General features: G+C 44.7%; 1 protein-coding gene across 1 annotated transcript in view; it reads right to left on the reverse strand.

Annotated features, from left to right (window-relative positions):
• Window positions 1-19,500, reverse strand: part of CLVS2 (clavesin 2) — a 74,724-nt gene that overhangs the window by 7,260 nt on the left and 47,964 nt on the right. Inside the window, exon 3 of the mRNA XM_015407349.1 lies at window positions 1,147-1,257. Coding sequence (XP_015262835.1) covers window positions 1,147-1,257 — 111 coding nt within the window. The remainder of the gene's footprint in view (window positions 1-1,146; window positions 1,258-19,500) is intronic.

Here is a 19,500-nt window from a genome sequence, read left to right on the forward strand (position 1 = left end):
AAAGAGTGGAGCGGACTCAAAAATCTCCCAGCAGCTGAGCAGCAGCTCTGCGATTGCTGAAGCCTGTAGCTCTGGTTCCCAGGAGGCGCCGAGAGGCGAGCGAAAGCCGAAGCCCCGCGGAGGGAAACCACCTCAGTAACGGAAGGGGGAGGGTTGGAGGAGAGTCGCTGAGCGGGCCGCGATTTCTTGGGCTGCTGACCTTGTGGAGCATGGCGCGCTGTGGCTCCATGTGCTTCCATCTTATCCCCCGCCCCCGGGAGTCACCCAGAAGCCAGACTCCTGCTGGCCCAGGCAGCCAGAGCGGAAGGAAGGGGGAAGACGAGGAACCCGGCGAGGCTGGCTAGCCTGGGAGGGGCGGAGCCGGAGCAGCAGAGGCAGAGCGGAGGCAAAGCAGAAGTCTAACTTCCCTTGAGTGCTCTGCTCCGACCTCCGAGGAGGGGGAGCAGAGGATCGGGGAGGGAGCCCGCATACCCCGCAGGGGGGCCGGGCCTCCAGGGCCCCAAGCGGGCTACGGGCCTGGTGCAGGGCCTTCAACACAGGCTGGATGTGCTTCCATCTAGGTACGCCCATCAGCAGCCTGGCCGCAGCATTCTGCACTAGCTGAAGTTTCCGAATTTGCGACAAGGGCAGCCCCATGTAGAGAGCGTTACAGTAGTCCAGTCTCGAGGTGACCGTCACATGGATCACTGTGGCCAGGTCATTGCGGTCGAGGAAGGGAACCAACTTCTAATTTTCCATAAAAGTCTATGTTTGAATGATAGCACCTCTAAACTGGGCAACCTGTGTCAGGCTGAGACAGTTTCTGAAATTTTTAGAAATCAAGGCCCAGTAGTTGAAACTTTTTTTTAAGGCTTTGTTATATTATTACCTAAAATCATTTAGTACTGGGCATGTCTATCATTGTCCTCAAGTTTTTAAAAATAAGTAATATTACAAGGCACCGTAATTCAAAGAAATCCAGACCTCTCTCAGTGTAGTACCAAAACCTCGTTACAAAGAATTGGCATCTTGCATGACGAAGCAAATGTACTGTGAGGGGTGAGTGACTATGAATCACATAATGCTAGAACTATTTGAGTCCTATTTTTCATTATGATCAATTTTATCGCTTTTCAAAACCATGAAAATAAAGAAGAGGAAAAATACCCTTTTCCTTGTCTTTTCCTTTAGAAATGGTCGTATAACTGTGTAGAGGGCATGGATGTACCACGGCTGATTGACAAAATGAATTCCTCCAAAGCGAGCTGGAAAACTGTCCTAGGAAAGGATAAAAAGAACAGAAGCAATGAGTTGGACTGGCTTCTTTAATTCATTATATTTATAACTTGCTCTCCATCCAAAGAATGCAGGGTTGTGCACATGGAGCTCTCTACATTATCATCTCAATAACCTGGGATATAGATTTGTTTGAAAGACTGCAACGTGCAATTGTGACTGAGCAACTATTTGAATCCAGGTCTCCCCAATACATGTCTAACATTGTATGACTTCCATCTCAGCAGAAGACATTTTGTGTGTCAGCAACATTCTCAATGCTAAAAGGCATCCATTTGTTAATTTAAGCTAAGACGGCAAAAACAATAACACATATCTTTAAGGCAATGTGCAAGCCACAAAATTTCAGTCTGTCTTCTAGGACAGCAATATCTGAGGCATCCGATTTCCTGAGGGTGGCTCAAGAAGTCTATTAAATAGATGACATTTTTGCATTCCACACCACTCCATTTATTTCCATTTTAGACTGCAATTTCCAATCATAATACATTTGCCCTTTCCTTAGTCTTCTATTCACTTTCCTTCCTCTTTAAATTTCACAGCAATTTGTACCATTCCTCTCTTTTATGTTACACATTATTTTTCCCCCATTTTTCAAATACCTAAAAAAAATACAAGAAAGGAAAAAGGTCAGTTCACTTTGCAGGTTAATAGGTACCCACTATTTATTATGAATGGTGTCCAACCTACATGCACAGAAATTCTCCACAAGAAATTTAAGGGAAAAGCTTCTCCACTGAGATGCTTTCTGAACTGTTTTTGGCTGTTCCTCCATATAAATTGTTAAAGAAACATGCAAGAATGAAAATTCGACTGTACAAACCAATTTTGGAAGCAATAATTGACTCTACAGCATTGGTGGGCAGCTCACACAATTTGTGAGAAATCTAACAACTGGGATAGAACCCTGGAATCTCATCTTTTGTATCTCAGTGTAAGTTACTAGTACTCATAGCTAGAAAGAAAACCTTGAAATTTCATCCACTTTGCAAATGTTGCCACTTGCTGTCTGCTACATTCTCTCTAGGATGAATCAACATTTCTCTTTCATTCCCACAGGAAACCTCTTCTCAAAATTCCAGGCCTGTGCCCGTACAGTTTGTACATACACACTGTGCAAACAGTTTAGTAATTATTTCTAGTTAGGGGATAAGTTTTGCTGCTACCCTCCCCTTAAATTCTCACTGTTCCTCACACTGAGTGTGCAGGCTTGGATTGTATGAAGGGGACTAGTGTTACACATATGGTTGCTGGTCCCCAATTGGGGGTGGGGGATCCCCTCAGTATTGCAGGCTCCTGCCCACTGCCAGCCAGCTGGCCAGTGGGAGGAAATCCCCCCCCCCAGCAGCAATGTGGAGTGACGCGCCTACGTCACTTGGAAGTGGCATAGGCATGTTGGTGATGTTGGGGGGCACTCTAATTTTTTGGGCAAAGCCCTATGGTTTAAGGGCAATTTTACAAAGAGTTTTGCCCAAAAAGGAGAGCGTTGCCCTCTACGTGCCCATGTCACTTTCAGGTGACGCAGGCACAGCACACGATGTCACTTAGAGTCTCCCCTATCCCCCTGCTGGCATGTCAAAGGTACCTGGCAATCCTAGTTACACCGCTCTTCATGCTTTCCTAACCTGTGTGGATGCCACCTTTCTATGCTGCTAGTCACATTTAGCTTATGTCACACTCTCTTAGCACTGTGATGTATTTATTTACTTAATTCATTTATAGCCCACCTTTCTCACTGAATTACAAAATACAGAAAACAACTGAACCAGAGAGCAGCAGCTATCCAATAAACAGTGCAACAGGACTAGGATTACAGAATTTAAAAATGATGCAAACAAACAAATACATGACATACCACAGTGCAGAAATTAGATTACAAAGCTAAAAGACAACAACGTAAAAACAAGGAGATACATACAATAAATACTGCAATAGAATACAATCATTTTCCTTTTAAAAAGTGTCCTCCTGAGCTGTGCTATTATACTACAGTTCTAATCCCTTTATAAAAATGCCCCCTGGATATTTCTATTTTGCACATTCTGTGGAATGACAGACAGGGGTGGGAGCTTTCCTCACCTCCTCAGGTAGGCTATTCCACAAGGTGGAGCTAAAACAGAATACAAATGTGCAGGCAGTTTGCATTGCCCAAGTTTCATGGGCGAAAAATTGCAGTGTAATTGTGAACACAGATAAAGGTGCTGGAATTTTGTATGGTAAATTTCAGCAGAACTTTGATGACTACAAACCTCCTTCCTAAACAAAGATAAAGGAAGAAATTCGGTTATTACAAGATTCATCGAAGAAATTGCTGAGTATCATTGGCCTAGTATATAGTAGCAAATAGGGATAGGCATCAACCGCAAAAATGTGGTTTGGTTCATGGCGAAACCAGGAGACTGGTGGAAGAGGAGGTCAGTGGAGAAGGGGCAGCCAGCTGAGGCAGATGGTGGAGGAGATGGCTGCAGCAAGCCATGCAGTGGCAGCAGGGCTGTGGCAGCAATACAGCAGCCGGGCCCACCTCAGGAGCCCAGGGTGGGGGAGGTGGCACCAGCAGGGAAGGAGGATGCTGTAGCCCAGGGACCATGTGGGTTGGGCATCCCCCATAGCTGGCCCACTTCCTGCTAGGGCCAGCTTTGCCATTGCCACTGGTGGAAGACACCCAACCCACATTTGAGACAACTCTGATGTAACTGTCTCTGCTTAAGGGTCTAAGATTGCCTCTGCAACTCGGTGTTTCTGCCTTTTTCCTGAGCTCTTGTCTCACACAGCCTTAGCCCACTGGCTATTTTTGCTTTCCTGAATCCAGCATCACTTCATCACTCAATCTTTTATAAGCTCGTTATTTCGATATGTTCCAAATATGAGGCATCAGTCACTAAATGGGAAGTTTTCCAAGACTCTTGGAGATGTAGGGCATTTTTCTTTTTGTAGCAAAAGTAAAGAACTTTCCATTTGTGAACTTTATGATCTTCTTGCATCTGCTAGCTAAAAAAAATTACCGTGGCGTTAGAACACCTCACTTGCAGGATGCACGCTCAGCGTGACAGAGAAGACTGCCTGGTGAGAATACAAAACAGCATAATCAGTACTAACTGATGTTTCAGCAGCGAAAACTGGTACACAGAAAATTGCTGGCCCGTAAGGGCTTATCAGCAACATGCGGGAGGGGAATTTTTCTCCTGAAAGCAGTAGCATGGTGGTTTGAATGAATCCTGGAGTCCATGTGTTCCACAAAATGATGGGCCTTCTCCTTCTCTACAGTGCTGACAACTGTGACTTCAAAAACCAGACTCACTCTGGCAGTGTACCTGAACTGATTCATTCTCTGGGAGGGCTCAACAAGTTCATACTCCAAGAACCATCACATCGATTAATGAGTTTTATATTTAGAGATAATAGAGACCTGCACCCAGTCAGAGAAGGCAATGCTGAGCTCAGTCGACCAATGGTTTGACTATAAGGCAATTGTATATGTTCATTTTATTTCATGAAGATTGTGGCCTAACATATCTTGGTTCAACCAGCTGAGGCTGCCACTCATTCTAGTGTGTTAAATTAAGTCTTGGGGCTATCCTTAGAGCCTTTCTAGCTCATCCTCATTAGGGACAGCCTTTTGTTGTTCAGTCGCACAGTCAAGTCCGACTCTTTGCGACCCCATGGACCAGATCACGCCAGGCCTTCCTGTCTTCCGCCATCCTCTGAAGTTTGCTCAATTTCATGTTTGTTGCATCAGGGACGGCCTGCAGTGCCTCAAATCTGAAACCAAATGCATTTGGTACCTGGGACCACGGCGGGGAGAGAGATTAGAAGCCAAACACTTCACTCTGTTGATGAATCTGGAATGTCCTGCTGAGCACTGAATATGTCCTATGTTAGTTAATGGTTAATTTCAGATTCTGTAAGAGCCATTGGTGTTTGGCCATCAGTCTCAGTAAGTCATTATTTAGCAAGCGCATATTCTGAAATTATGAAAACCTACTTTCTGATGTGATGAGAGCCTGGGGGGGTAACTCTTTATCATCAGCCTCTCTCTTTGCAGTTACACCATAGCAGCCCAGGCAAATAAGTCACACATGCAATGTTTATTCAAAGCTTTTACAGGCATGGACTTCCGGTTTGTGGCTTGGCGATGGCGGTCGCTCTCCCCAGACCTCAGGGGAGCGATTAGCACACCAGCGGTATGGAGGGGTGCTACCTCAAGTGGCATCCCCACGGAGCCTTTGCGATAGGCTCCAGGCCAGAGGACTTTTGAGGGGTAGCCTCTTCGACAGCTTGATGCTGGAGAATAAAGGCTTCCCTCCACCTTGACAGGTCCTGCCGCTGTGTGGCCCTCGGGCACAAGCTGATTCGACCGGAACAAGTGCTGGATATCGAGCAGAGTATCAAATGTTGTGAACGAGGTCAGAGAAATGACCAACAATGAACGTGAGTTCAAAATAAATGGAACATTTTAAAAGTGAACTATCCCCCCCCGTGGGAAAAGCGGAGTGCAAAGAGGGATGCCTCTTATGCGAAAGGACAGATAAGCGTAACGAAGGGGCAGAGGGGGAAACAAGCTGTGATCTTGTTTTGAGAGACTTACTTGAGTGCTGACATTGAGGTGACGATTTTTCAAGCCCGTGAGAAGCAGTTTGGAATGGTAAACAATTGTTTAAAATGGCAAACTAATGGAATTTTGTTTTCTTCAAACTAATGGAATTTTGTGCAGGTGGGCGATCCCTGAGGGTGTCATCTTTAAAATCAACAACAAAAGAGAAAAGATTGACTCAATTTTTAAAGCCAAGGAATGAATGAAACGTCAGTTGTGATCGGAGGAAGAATCCAAAGATGAAGAATCCAACTCAAGTGACTCTGCTACCTCTGGAATGGATGAGGACTCTGCTGTAGAAACGGGTGCGGGTGCAACGAAAGTTACATATGATTTCAGAGATAGAAAACCGAAGTAAAGGCAGAAGGACTCTGAAAATGGCCTTGTGAAGTAAATAACAAGAAGATGCTCAGAAAGTTCTCTCATAACAACTAACATATTAACACTGAATCTGAGAAAAACAAGAACTCTACAAATATATTGTTGTACTAACACTTTAATTATTAACACTTAGTTTAACAAGGATGTGATCTCCTCCTCTTGGGTTTTTAGTTTAGTGTGGTTATCTTTCCTTCATCCATAGATGTAGTCCCTTTCCCTTATATTTTCTTTGTAGTTTTTTCTAGTCTTATAAAAAATAATAAAAATATCCCTCCGGGGATTTTAAAAAAAGAAATAAAAGCTTTTACAAATAAAAATATCCCTCCGGGGATTTAAAATAAATAAATAAAAGCTTTTACAAGCATGCTTGTCTGTCTCTTCACTCTGTACTAGCTAATCCCACATCATCGTTCCCAGTCATGGGATAGTTAAGTGGTCAGCTCTGGGGCCTTATTACCTCTTGGACTCTTCACCTTATTTCATGGAACATATTCACAGTTCTCTAATTCCAGTGAAAACCTTTCTGCTTGCCATAGCAATGGGTCAAGAAGAGTCATCCCCGAGCCTTGTCCAGTACGGCGCGTTGACGGGTGGATGGTCGGTTAGCTCCGAGCCGCCCGATCCACTTTCGATTTGTTAGAGTCTCCCGATTGTCGGGGGGCATTTTTCTGGCCCCTTCCGCAATCGGCAATGCGGGGGGGGGGTGACCAGAACTGCTCCGAAGCAGGATTGATCGATGAGGAAAGAACATGGCCGCCATGTTCTTCTTAGATGCTGCCATCCGTTTTGTTTTGTTTGTTTTTTTAAATTCGCTGGTGGGATGAGTAGAATGAACGCAAAGAAAGTACATTGTAGAAAGAAAAGAAAAAGGTCTGTGCACGAAGGTTTTTTGGAAAATTTCTCTCCGTATTTATGGATATGGGACCAATTACCCCAAGCAGCCAGCTCCAATGAAGGGGGGGGGAAGCGGCCGCGAAGTGGACGGGAGCAGATATCATTTAAGAAGGAGGGGGTAAGAAAGTTTCCACTGTTTGAACTGTTTGTGCTGCTAGAAAAGTGATATACAGTCAAAACAAAACAATTTAAAAATTTAGTGAAATTTGGAGTGGGGAAAGACGGTGTGGAAAAATGGAGGGGGAAATAGAGGAGGAATTCAATCCAGATACACCAGTTGGAGACCTAACTTGGGAACAATTTTCAAACTTTCTGAGGCGAGAAATAAAACAAGCAGTTACTTGTATATCCCATTGTATGTTTGTTTGTCAAAAAAGCAACAAATAAAATATTTTTTTAAAAAGAAGAAGAGTCATACCCCACCAAAGCTCATTTCTGAGCCCATTACTTCCAATGGCCTTCCAATGGCCTCTGGGAGTTCATTCTCTTTCTGGTTTCTCCTCTCCACACTCCTGGTGAGCATGTGTGTGTGTACAGTGCCATCAAGTCATAGCTGACTTATACTGACCCCAGCAAGGAGCTTTCAAGTCAAGTGAGAAGCAGAGGTGGTTTACCATTACATTCCTCCACAAAGTTTTCCTTAGTGGTCTCCCTTCCATGGCAGACTGAAGATTCAACCTTTGGTCTTCCATATACTAACCTGAAATTCTAACCATTATACCACATTTGCATTTTATGTACCACACAGATAGAAACTATCACCACCATTATAAATGGCTGTTTCCCATGTTACATATCCCATCTGATACATGTACAAACTTTGTTTAAAATTAATGAGACCCAACAAGGCATTTTGGCATCCCCTAAATTTCTTTTTAAAAGACCAACACATAGATAACAAACTAACACACAAATCATTCTGGCTTGAGGGAGGCATTGCATATGATACTATCAGCATGTTATCTTTTTCCTAATTCTTGAACAATTTATTTCGTCAATTTAAAATGAGCCTCACTAGTTTACTGAATTTTAAAGTGTTCTGTTAGCTCATTATTTGAGACACAGACACTTGCCTTGCCTTGATAACTGTGTTTCCTAACACCATTAGCAGCAGCTCCATGGCACTTTTTAAGTGTGAAAAACTGCTGCTGAAAGAGTTGTCACAGATAAAAATGCAAACCAAGCTCTTGCTTTGCACCCAACCTTGTCTCAACTGTGATCCAGGGAATCAGGCTGCTGCCTGATTTTCTCATGTTACTCCTAGGGATCCCTTGTCCCACCAGAAGCAGCAGAGGGGGCATTTTGGGCTGCAGCAAGAGGGGGAGGTGAGAAAGTCATGTTCTACTGACAGAAATGCCTTCCATCAGCAGAAATCTCCAGTGGATCCAAGCCATGGAAATAGTTGGTTCAAGCACATCATCCAGAGTCACCAGTGGCTGTATGCAACTGGTTGTCCATGACTATAGCTGGATCAAGTACCAAACATGCAACACAAAGAGAACTACACCAAAGTGCTCCTTTAGGGGCTCTGCTCACACAAACTCCATTAAATGATTGTCATCTGTGCCACCAGCATGCTTACAGGGTGAAGCTGTAATTCCAGAATAAGCACTGTAATCTTCTCACTGAACAGTCAAGAGCCTTTGAGAAAAGAAGCGTATTCTTAGCAGCTGCAGGCAGCCTCCATCAGCGAGGCCATCTGACAAGTTGAAACACAATAAAAATTGCTCTGCCTTGATGCAAATAGACACCACTTATGGGGATATGCCATTGACAGCGGATGCAGGTGGTGAGGCAGCCTGGAGATTATGTCACAAAATGTCACTCGCACACCTCCACACAGGCAGAAAGACAAAAGAAGCAAGCAGTCAAATACTTCAATCAGTCGAGAGCAGGTGCAAGGTCACAGCAGGAGAAAAATGCTGAGCAAAGGCCAGAGTGCAAGTGCTAAGCCTAAGGTGATGTCAGCTGACGATGTATAATTTAGAGGAGGGGTGGGTTTATAGCAAAGGACTGTTTCATCCCCATCTCTTCATATGTAAGGAAACTGACCGTCTTACATTTGGATTGTGATTATTACAATTAGCCATCCACTGATTTTAACTTAAATTTAAGGCAACACGGTGAGGACTATGTTAGTTTGATATGTCCTGTCTTCAAGGAAAGCATCACCCACTGGTTTTAATTTAAATTTAAGGCAACCCTATCTTCAGGGAAAGTACACCATTGTTTTAGCAAGTCTGTCTGCCTTGGTTGACTAAATCAAATAAGTCACGACCCTCAGTTTGCAAGACCTGACCAAGGCTGTTAATGATAGGACATTTTGGAGGTCATTAATCCAGAGGTCACCATAAACGGGAAGGGACTTGATGACACTAAACATACACACACACACACACACACACACACACACATGGTGTAGTGGTTAGGAGAGTGGACTCTAATCTGGGAGAACTGGGTTCGTTTCCCCAATCCACATGCAGCTGCTAATGTGACCTTGGGTTAACTACAAGTTCTTTCAGAGCTGTTCTCTCAAGGACAGTTCTTGAAAGAGCTCTCTCAGCCCCACCTACCTCACAGGGTATCTGTTGTAGGGAGGGGAAGGGAAAGGGATTGTAAACCGCTCTGAGACTCCTTCAGGTGGTGAAAGGCAGGGTATAAATCCAATTTCTTCTTCTCCTCTTGTCTTGTGTTTCCAAGTTTCTGTTCCCATCCCTCTTTCTCCAGACTTGTGCTGTTACCTACTGCTCAGATTCCCCGGTCATGACTCTACCACTGATAACTCCACTATTCTTAATTTCTAACAGTTGTAGTTTAATCCTATGCAGAGTTACTCCCATCTCAGTCCACTGAAATCAGTGGGTTTAGAATGGAGTAACTCTCTAGGGTTGCACTGTTGGTCTTAAATGTGTAATTCTCCTCCACATCCTGTTGAGTCTCCTTCCAGAGTTCCTACCAGAGCTTTTCAGATTGATGGTAGTATGTACTGCACTACACTGGTAATCCTGCAAGGACAATCCTGAGAATCTGAAACTCCAAAGTATCCAAAAGGACACAATCCCAACAGAGACAACACAGCACAGATTCCAAACAACAGATTTTGACTGCAGTTACTTTCTATCTGCAGATGCATGTCTTAATTAAAAATGCACAGAACACTATCCCACAAGACATACATTTACAAGTTTATGGGCTTTACATCAGTAAACATTCAAAAAGTTACACACTATTGATCAGATAGGTTTTAATGGCTATTCTGGAGCTGTTATCACCTGCTGTTTAACTACATAATTACAGAGTTCAGTCATTTTTCCAATCTTCTGTCTAAATGCCTGATAAATAATAAAAATGCAGAGCCTATAGCTCATCACTTATTCAAAAGAAATCACCCCCTATTGTGGAAACATGTATTGAAAGCTTTTAGAAATAGGGATGGAATGCCATCTACAAGTACATTTGCACCTAGGCTTTTGAATAGCTGTTATTTGTTCCACCAGTAATTTCAGTAGCAAAGTGCATTTATTTCTCTACTGTGTGTATTGCCAGTTCAGCTTTAATCACCATTGAATAGGATAAGAACAGCACAGATATGATGCATTTTTCTACTGAAATAAACTACTAGTATTTGAGAAAGTAGAAGCAAACTCCATCCTGGGATAGTCTAGATAAGTGATTAATCATTTACTTGTGCTTTTAATTTCTTAGGGTACTTTCATCCAACATATATATCACAAACTAATGGCAGTACTTGGGTTATTGCTTGATTCTGCAAGGATCTATCACAAATCAGTCACCATAGACCACATGTAGTCACACTCAGGGCTGCTGCTGCTGCTGATGATTGAAAAAGAGGTGCTAGAACTCTCAAGAGGAAATGAATTTTTCAATCTGTATACTGAAAAATCACGAACTTTTAAACATTTTAAAAAGAATGTTTTCAAAGATGTTCTGGAACTCTGTTCTGGTGTGTTCCCCAGAAACAAAGCCCTCACACTAATGTAATGCCCACAAATTTGGACAAGTTTATCAGCAAATAAACTACTTGCTTGAAGCGTAGGAATGGTCCATCTATAAAAGAAAAACATGACTTTTTGTCACTTGCTAAATATCTGAAACTGTCTTTTTCCTTCTTAAACCACTGATCCACCTAGTTCCCTGTTGCTATCCTGACTGGCAGCAACTCTCAAGCAGGGATCTTTCCTAAGGCCATCTACTGCAGATGCCAGAGGCTTAACCTGGGACTGTCTGCCTGAAAGCACATGCTTTGCCACTGAAACATAACCCCTTCATTGTTCTCATTATTGTCTTCCATGAAAGCAAGTTATGCCAATATTATCAATTGGCTCATTTAGATAGTTGACACATTAGTCTGAACACAGACAGCACAAGGCAAATTTGGCTTGAAGGGATTCATTGTGCTGAATCAGCATAGAATTCTTATGCTGGTAACTGCAGTCAACCAGGGCTCCCTAATGTCTCTGACTATTCAGGGATGCTTATCTGTATGTTTAGTGCAGGAAACAACTCAGTAAGACCAGTGCAGCTTCACCAAACAAAATGTAGAGCATGTGAAGAAGCTCAGAGTAGACTATTCTGAGAGATGTTAGTTCACTAATGGCCAACCTTTGGGGCATGTGTGCTACATCAAGTCCAGATTATGAAACCGTGCCACGCAAGTGTACTTTACAGTATATAAACCCTGATAAGTCCTACCCATGTCTTAGGTCCAATGTGCATTGGTCTTTCCAGCCACTTTGCTGCCAATACCACATCATTTCACAAATTTCTGTCTGCATGTAATCTCGCATCAGGCCTCCTATTGTTTCGTCTCAGCATCAGTTGTCTGCATCATTTTATTGGCTTCTAGTAGTGACTCCAAGGTCACTACGGCATCTCACTGCGTTATCTGGATCTGGTTTTAAGACAGTCCAATTGCTCCTCTCCACCCTTGAGCTGCTGTGAGCAATAAGCAGGCAACTGGAGCAGAATCCTCCCCCCCCCCAGGACATAAAAGCAGTCAGGGAACATTTTTCTGTGATCAAATTTTTTTGCTGGTGTGTTAGAAGCATGCCCACCCCTGTCTGACAACCGCCAGGTGTTTCGTGTTTTTTACCCAGCTTGTTCACTTTCCAGCCTCCCTCTGCCCCCCACCTCCCCCTCTGCCAGGTCAACCCCCCTTTACTTTCTGTGACAGTTAAGAATAAAATCAGGATTTTTTAAGATGGCCTGAAACCTAAGGTAAAAATAGGATTTCAAGTATATTTCTTGGACTTCATATTCTGATCTTACTTCTACAGGTTTCATAATACCGTACAAACACAATTTGTTCAATGAATACACTAGTTTCCACTAATGCATGATCACTATGTGATGCATTTCTTTTTAGAAAACTTTTGCTGTATCAATACTGCCATTACTAGTAATATATGTGGGAAATTCATCACTGTCAAAAAATGCAAGTGAGAGAAAGCAGTTATTTTAAAAAACCTTTATTGGTGGAGAAAAACAAAATTGAAGTAATATATACAGAGGGTTTTTTTCCTCTTTCACCACATTAAATAGTTTGTAGAAGATGTTCCTTGAAGTGGTACCAAGTTAAGCTGATTGTCAATGGAGACTGAATGCATACTAATGAAAAATCTTTGTCAGGGTTTTGAAATTCAAAAATAGGGAATGAAATCTCAGTTAGCTCTTACAGCTTGAGGTTTCCTGCCAGAAATATATAAACAGATAGCCATACAAAAACAATTCCAATATTTGTTTAAATTTTTTTTTAACAAAGGATGCTAACAGGTAATATACTTTTATATCTGTAACACACAAAGTTTAAAGCATTCCTGATATTTGAACTTCAGAATTGAAACATCAGGCTGTGGTCGTATTATACACATATATTCCACATAAAAATAATTCCTCTATTACACTTACATAAAGATTTTCCTCAGTGCCACACAAAGCTGTAAAAATTATTGAGGTACTTTATCATTGAAATGTGAATGGAAGCAAAAGAAAATCCATTATTTCTGCTGAGGGAAAAAGAGGAATTTATTGGGTCTTTCACAGCCAAGTTTCTAGTTGGACGGATGAATACCAGGGGAAAACAATAACATTTAGAGGCATTGTCCAAAAACCTGAGATTAAAATAGGGAGCAAATACTTAAGAGATTTTACAGTCCTTAACAAGGGAGGACACTTTTTAAAGGCTTCACCTGATCTATGCACATTGCCTGGATTTTCTACTGTCTCTACATCTTTGCTCAGCTTTTCAGGCACTATGGTTACAACTCTAAATATTCTTTTCTATATACAACACTGAACAACTGATTGGTTTAGCATCGGAAAAGGAGTACAACATGTATATTGTCCCCTTATTTAATTTATATGCAGAGTACATCATGCGAAATGCCAGCCTGGATGATTCAGAAACCGAAATTAAGATTGCTGGGGAAAACATCAACAACCTCAGATATACAGACGCTATCACTCTAATGGCAGAAAGTGAAGAGGACCTCAAGAGCCTCTTGCTCAGGGTAAAAGAGGAGAGCGCAACGGTCGGCTTGAAACTCAACATCAAAAAACCTAAGATCATGGCATCCGGCCCCATCACTCCTTGCCAAAGAGAAGGAGAAGTCGTGGAAGCAATGACAGACTTCATGTTCCTGGGATCCAAGATCACTGCAGATGGTGACTGCAACCATGAAATTAAAAGACTCCTGCTCCTTCAGAGGAAAGTGATGGCAAACCTTGACAGCATAATAAAAAGTAGAGACATTACCCTGCCAACAAATGTCCGTATGGTCAAAGCAATGGTATCCCCAGTAGTACTGTATGGCGGCAAGAGTTGGACTATAACGAAGGTTCAGGGCTGGCTCTACGTTTTTTTGTACACTAGGCGAGGCTACCTTCTGCCCCCCCAAACGCCCACCAATTACAGAGTTGCCAACCTCCAGGCGGGGCCTGGAGAGAAGGAAGACTTTCCTCAATGCAAACTCTGCACTCCCCTCAGTCACTGTTGTTAGTAGCCATTGATAGACTTATCCTCCATGAATCACTTTGATCCTGGCACTGGGGGACTCCCTCCCTTCTCCCCCCCCACAAGGCACACCACAGTTCCTCCCTCCCCGGCCTGATTTCTAAGTGCTGGCCAGCTCACAGGCACCCTCGCCCTGTTTTGCCAAAAAACCCTTCTGCCTTCGGACCCCAGGCCTCCCCCCCTGGCAACAGCAGGCGTGCCTGCACCACCAGGGCCAGCCGAGCCTGCCCCCCTTCCCACACCATAACCATCTTCCCCGAAGCCAGAAGAGCGAATGGGAGGGAGGGAAACAGAAGGAGAAAACAGGGCGAGGGAGGACACCAAAACCCGCACCCTTAATGAGCCCTCAGGGATAGAATCTCCTTTGGTAAGCAGGAAAAGGACTCTGGCCGCAGACTCGTGGGAATGGCATTCTTAAGCACACTCCGCTCCTGGCCCCGACCACCTCCAGCGGCAACCCCTCACCTCCCCTGAGATTTAAAGAGACCGGTGATGCCGCACGGAAAGATCAGGCACGCAGGGCAGACCTGCCAGAGCTCTTCACAGATCCCCACGTGCCTAAGAGATCATCCAAGCAGCCACTTCAGCATCGCTTTTCCCCAGCCGTCTGGTGCGCGGGGGTTGGGGGGGTGGGAAGGAGAGCGGAGAAAGGAGATGCCATGAAGATTTAAAGGGCGCCATCCCAGCCCTGGGGAACGTTTCCTGCCTGATCCCCTAGCGGTGCACGGGGTGCCTCGGCCATAAGTCTTTAAGGAGCACCTTCCCGGCAGGGGGGGGCAGCAGGCAGGGCGGCAGGGCATTTTGGCACCCACCTCCAGGGGCGGCGGCCCAGCCACTCTAGGAAAAAGTCTAGTTTGCTTAGTGGGTGAGCCGGCCCTGGGAAGGCTGAGCGCCAAAGAATAGATTATTTTGAGTTATGGTGCTGAAGAAGACTCTTGAGAATCCCCTGGACTGCAAGGAGATCAAATCAGTCAATCCTAAAAGAAATCAACCCTGACCGTTCCCTGGAAGGCCAGATACTGAAACTGAAGCTCAAATACTTTGGCCACCAAATGAGAAGGGAGCACTCACTGGAGAAGACCCTGATGCTGGGAAAGACTGAAGGTCAAAGAAGAAGGGGACAGCAAAAGATGAGATGGTTAGACAGTGTTATTGAGGCAACGAACATGAAATTAAGCAAACTCCACAGCATGACGGAAGACAGGAGGGTCTGGCGTGATGTGGTCCATGGGGTCGCGAAGAGTCGGACTTGACTGTGCGACTGAACAACAACATATACAACATTGGAATCACCACAGCCCATCAGGCATGTATAGGTGCTGCCTATTTTTTCAGTAGAGTTGACAACAAACTGACAACAATCTACCTAAATATTGGCAGGTCACTACCCACCCACCCATTTCCAGAAAAAAGGTTGAAACTTGTTTTTGCATCCCATATGGTTTCCAAAATCTGCAGTCGCTCATTTTTTATTTTTTATTTTGTGATCCTGATTTCTGCAGTGTAACTGAACACAGGGAGGCCCCTGCACACTAAAGCTTGGATTCGACACAGTATTTCCATGGGTGGTAAGGAGTGCTGCCTGTCAAGCGGGACATTCTTGCCTCCCCACTGCAGCCTCCCATGCTGTTCCTAGAGAACAGGCAATGTGCTGAGCTCGATAGAAGCCAAACTTTTATATATGCATAATGGTTGCAGACATTCAGGGATAAAGTCGGAGGGCACAATTCCACTCTTCTCCATGCATGTACAGCATGCACACATCTAAATGACACAACAAGGGTACTGTTAAAGCAAACCAAGATGCATTTGTTAACTGCCTCAAGGAGGTGGAAAACGCTGCAGCTAACTTATGGAGAGAAAGAGAGGTGGGCTTGCCATTGCTTGCTTCTGCATAGCAACCCTGAACTTCTTTGGTGGTCTGCTATCCAAGCACTTATCAGGACAACCCTGTTTAGCTTCCAAGATCTGCAGAAATTGGGCTAGACTGGGCCATCCAGGTCAGGGCAACTGCCTTAATAGTCTATCCCAGTTACAATAGATTGTAGGGTGTTGATCCGCAGCAATAACTGGGGGAAGAAAACTGCCCCAGGCACAAAGAATTTTTCTGCCAATGCTACCACACCATTGTAAATCTAGTTAACAAGAATTCTCAGCATTTATTCTCTCTCCCAAACAAACATCTGCCCTTAATTCAAACAGGACTCTTTATAAGAACAGACAACCTCCAGGAACATGTTGAATGCTGCTGCCACTTATAGCTTGAAAGCAAATTAAGCCAAGTCTTTATATCATTCACTCAGTTTCTTCAGATTTCACTTGCTTGTTTTAGAAACCAATATGCCTGATAGTTGAATGTGGCCTCTCAAGCAAAACAGAAGGTAGAAAATAAAACTTGAAATTGTGCTGCTAGTCTGTAACTGCAATCTTCTGTGCTGCTAAAATCAGAGTGTTTGCCTGTTGAATTTGTTGGCTATGGGGGGGAAAACTGAGTTCTCTTCCAGCCCTGAACAACCCTGCTTTCTACCCCAAAGTGTAAATTAGACACAATGGCTGGGTTGTGCTGAGTCACTGTTGTGAAGGCATCCTCTCAATAATTCACTAATTTGAGCAATGAAGGAAATTCACAATGAAATAAATTAATTAAAATCCTGTGTTCCCCAAAGTACACCACCAGAAAATACAGTCTCCTTGTTGGCCTTCCATCCTATCAATGAACCACTGCTGTAGGCTGATGATTGTGTTGTATGTTTGTGTCAAATGTATTCAGATCATTCAGTCACTCTGTAGAGATGCAGCAGATTTCCAAACACTCAGAGGCGACTTTGCTGAAGTGCCTAGGGTTCCCAAGTACTTACAGTGATCCAGCGGGGGAAACATGCTCCCTGGCTGGACCATTCCTCCCTGTAACGCACCATGCTGTCGCCAGGAAGTGACGCTGAGTGACGCTCTGGCAATGGGACTGAAAACTCGCTGGCATTACTTCTTGGCGACGGCATGATGCGGTGCGCCTGTTTTCCCCACAGGAATGATCCTGCGAGGACGTCTGTGTCCCCCGCCGAATCACGGTAAGTTCTTGGGAAGCCTGGAAATGCCTGTTCTGGAAGTTGAGACAGGAGGCATAAAAAAAGACAGGTTGCTTACCTGTAACTGGTGATCTTCGAGTGGTCATCTGTGCATTCACACCCTTGGGATACACTGCGCCTGCGCTGAACCTTCTCGGTACCGATAGCTAGCAAAAAGGGATTTTCGCGCCTCTCCCAGGTCACGCGCCGACTCCACCGCGCATGACCAAGGAGGGGCACGCAGATCCCGCCAGTTCCTTCTGACCGCCGCCCAACAGCCTTCAAAGAAACAAGAGGAAGGGCCGAGAGCAGAGGGGAAGGAGGGCGGGTGGTGTGAATGCACAGATGACCACTCGAAGATCACCAGTTACAGGTAAGCAACCTGTCTATCTTCTTCGTGGTCTCTGTGCATCACACCCTTGGGAGAATAGCAAGCAATAACTCTTACCTGGAGGAGGGGCCGAGGCCCTACACCTGCGCCGTCTGCAAAATAGACCGACCCAACGCCACACGACGAGTAGACCGGACATCAAGGGCATAATGCTTCACGAAGGTGAGCGGAGTAGCCCAAGTCGCAGCGTTGCAGATGTCCCCCAATGGCATACCTCTCATGAAAGCTGTAGAAGCCGCTACCGCCCTGGTAGAGTGGGCGCGAAGCTGACCTGGAAGAGGTTTCTTAGCCAAAGCGTAGCATAGCTTGATCACCTCCACAATCCATCTCGACAGCCTCTGGGAAGAGATCTTCTTCCCTTGGGAGGGCATACTGTGAGCAACAAACAAAGCTGGAGACTGGCGAAAAGACTTAGTCCTGCCCAAATAGAACAACAACGCTCTCTTAACATCCAGAGAATGCAATTTCCGTTCCTCTTCATTAGCAGGAGACGGGAAAAACGATGGCAGAACTATATCTGAGCGTAAATGAAATTCCGAAACGACTTTTGGCAGAAAGGAGATATCCAAAAACAACGATACTCCATGTGGGGAAAAACTCAAATATGGTGGATCACACCTTAGAGCAGACAACTCGCTGACTCGACGAGCAGAAGTAATGGCCACCAAAAACGCAGTTTTGAGCGATAACAACTTCAGAGAACACGTGGCCAACGGTTCAAAGGGTTTACCCATCAAAAAACGCAAAACTAAAGCCAAATCCCAGGCCGGAGTCGGAAGACGACGAGGAGGGTACAGGCGAATAAGACCTTTACAAAACTGTTTCGTCTGAGGATGCGAGAAAACTGAAAACCCATCAACAGATGGATGAAAAGCTGACACCGCAGCTAAATACACCTTAACTGAAGAAAAACTGAGCCCCAAATCCATTCTGGACAAAATGAACGCAAAAACAGACCTCAAATCCACTGGTGGAGGGGATAAATTAGAGGAACTCAGGTACTGCAGGAATAAATCCCACTTCCTAGCATAGGAAGTTCTAGTAGACAATTTACGACAGTTCAACAAGACATCATTGATACGAGCGTCCATCACTGAAAGCGTATTTCCCACAGAGTCAGCTTGAGACTCAGAGGATCGTAGTGAAGGACCTGGCCCTCCTGAGCCTGGAGGAGATCCAACTCCTGCGGCAGGTGTACAAAGGATCCCTTGGCTAACCTCAACAGTGTCGGGAACCAAACTTGCCGAGGCCACCAGGGGGCTACTAGAAGACAATGGGGCTTGTCGTGTTGTATTTTCACCAACACCCTGTGAAGCAGCGGAATCGGAGGAAATAGGTACAGAAAGTTGTGAGCCCACGATATCAACAGGCCGTCCCCCAGTGACAGAGGGTCCAACCCCGCTCTGGAACAAAACATGGGACACTTCTTGTTGAATCGAGTTGCAAAAACATCGATGTGGGGATGTCCCAGACGTTGAAAAAGAGGGAGGAGATACTTTGAATTCAGCTCCCAATCGTGGTCCGATGCTCCTCCTCTGCTCAGGAAATCTGCTTGCTGGTTCAAAGTTCCTGGCAGATGGGCAGCTTGGAGAGTGATATTCCGATGAAGGCACTCTTCCCATATGTCCATAGCTAGCCTGCAAAGGGATCTGGACACTGTCCCGCCCTGGCGATTGATATAAGCCATTGCAGTTGTATTGTCCGTAAATATTAACACAGCTTTCCCTGCAACCTGTTTGTGCAAGGATCTGAGGGCAAATTTTACGGCCAGCAGTTCCAGATAGTTGATGTGATGACGTTTCCAAAGGGGCTGCCATGGAGCACCCACACAAGTGTCGTCCGTATGAGCACCCCAACCCCACAGGGAGGC

Source organism: Gekko japonicus, unplaced genomic scaffold (genome assembly GCF_001447785.1).
Source record: "Gekko japonicus isolate JY-2015 unplaced genomic scaffold, Gekko_japonicus_V1.1 scaffold252, whole genome shotgun sequence".
Lineage (NCBI taxonomy): Eukaryota > Metazoa > Chordata > Lepidosauria > Squamata > Gekkonidae > Gekko > Gekko japonicus.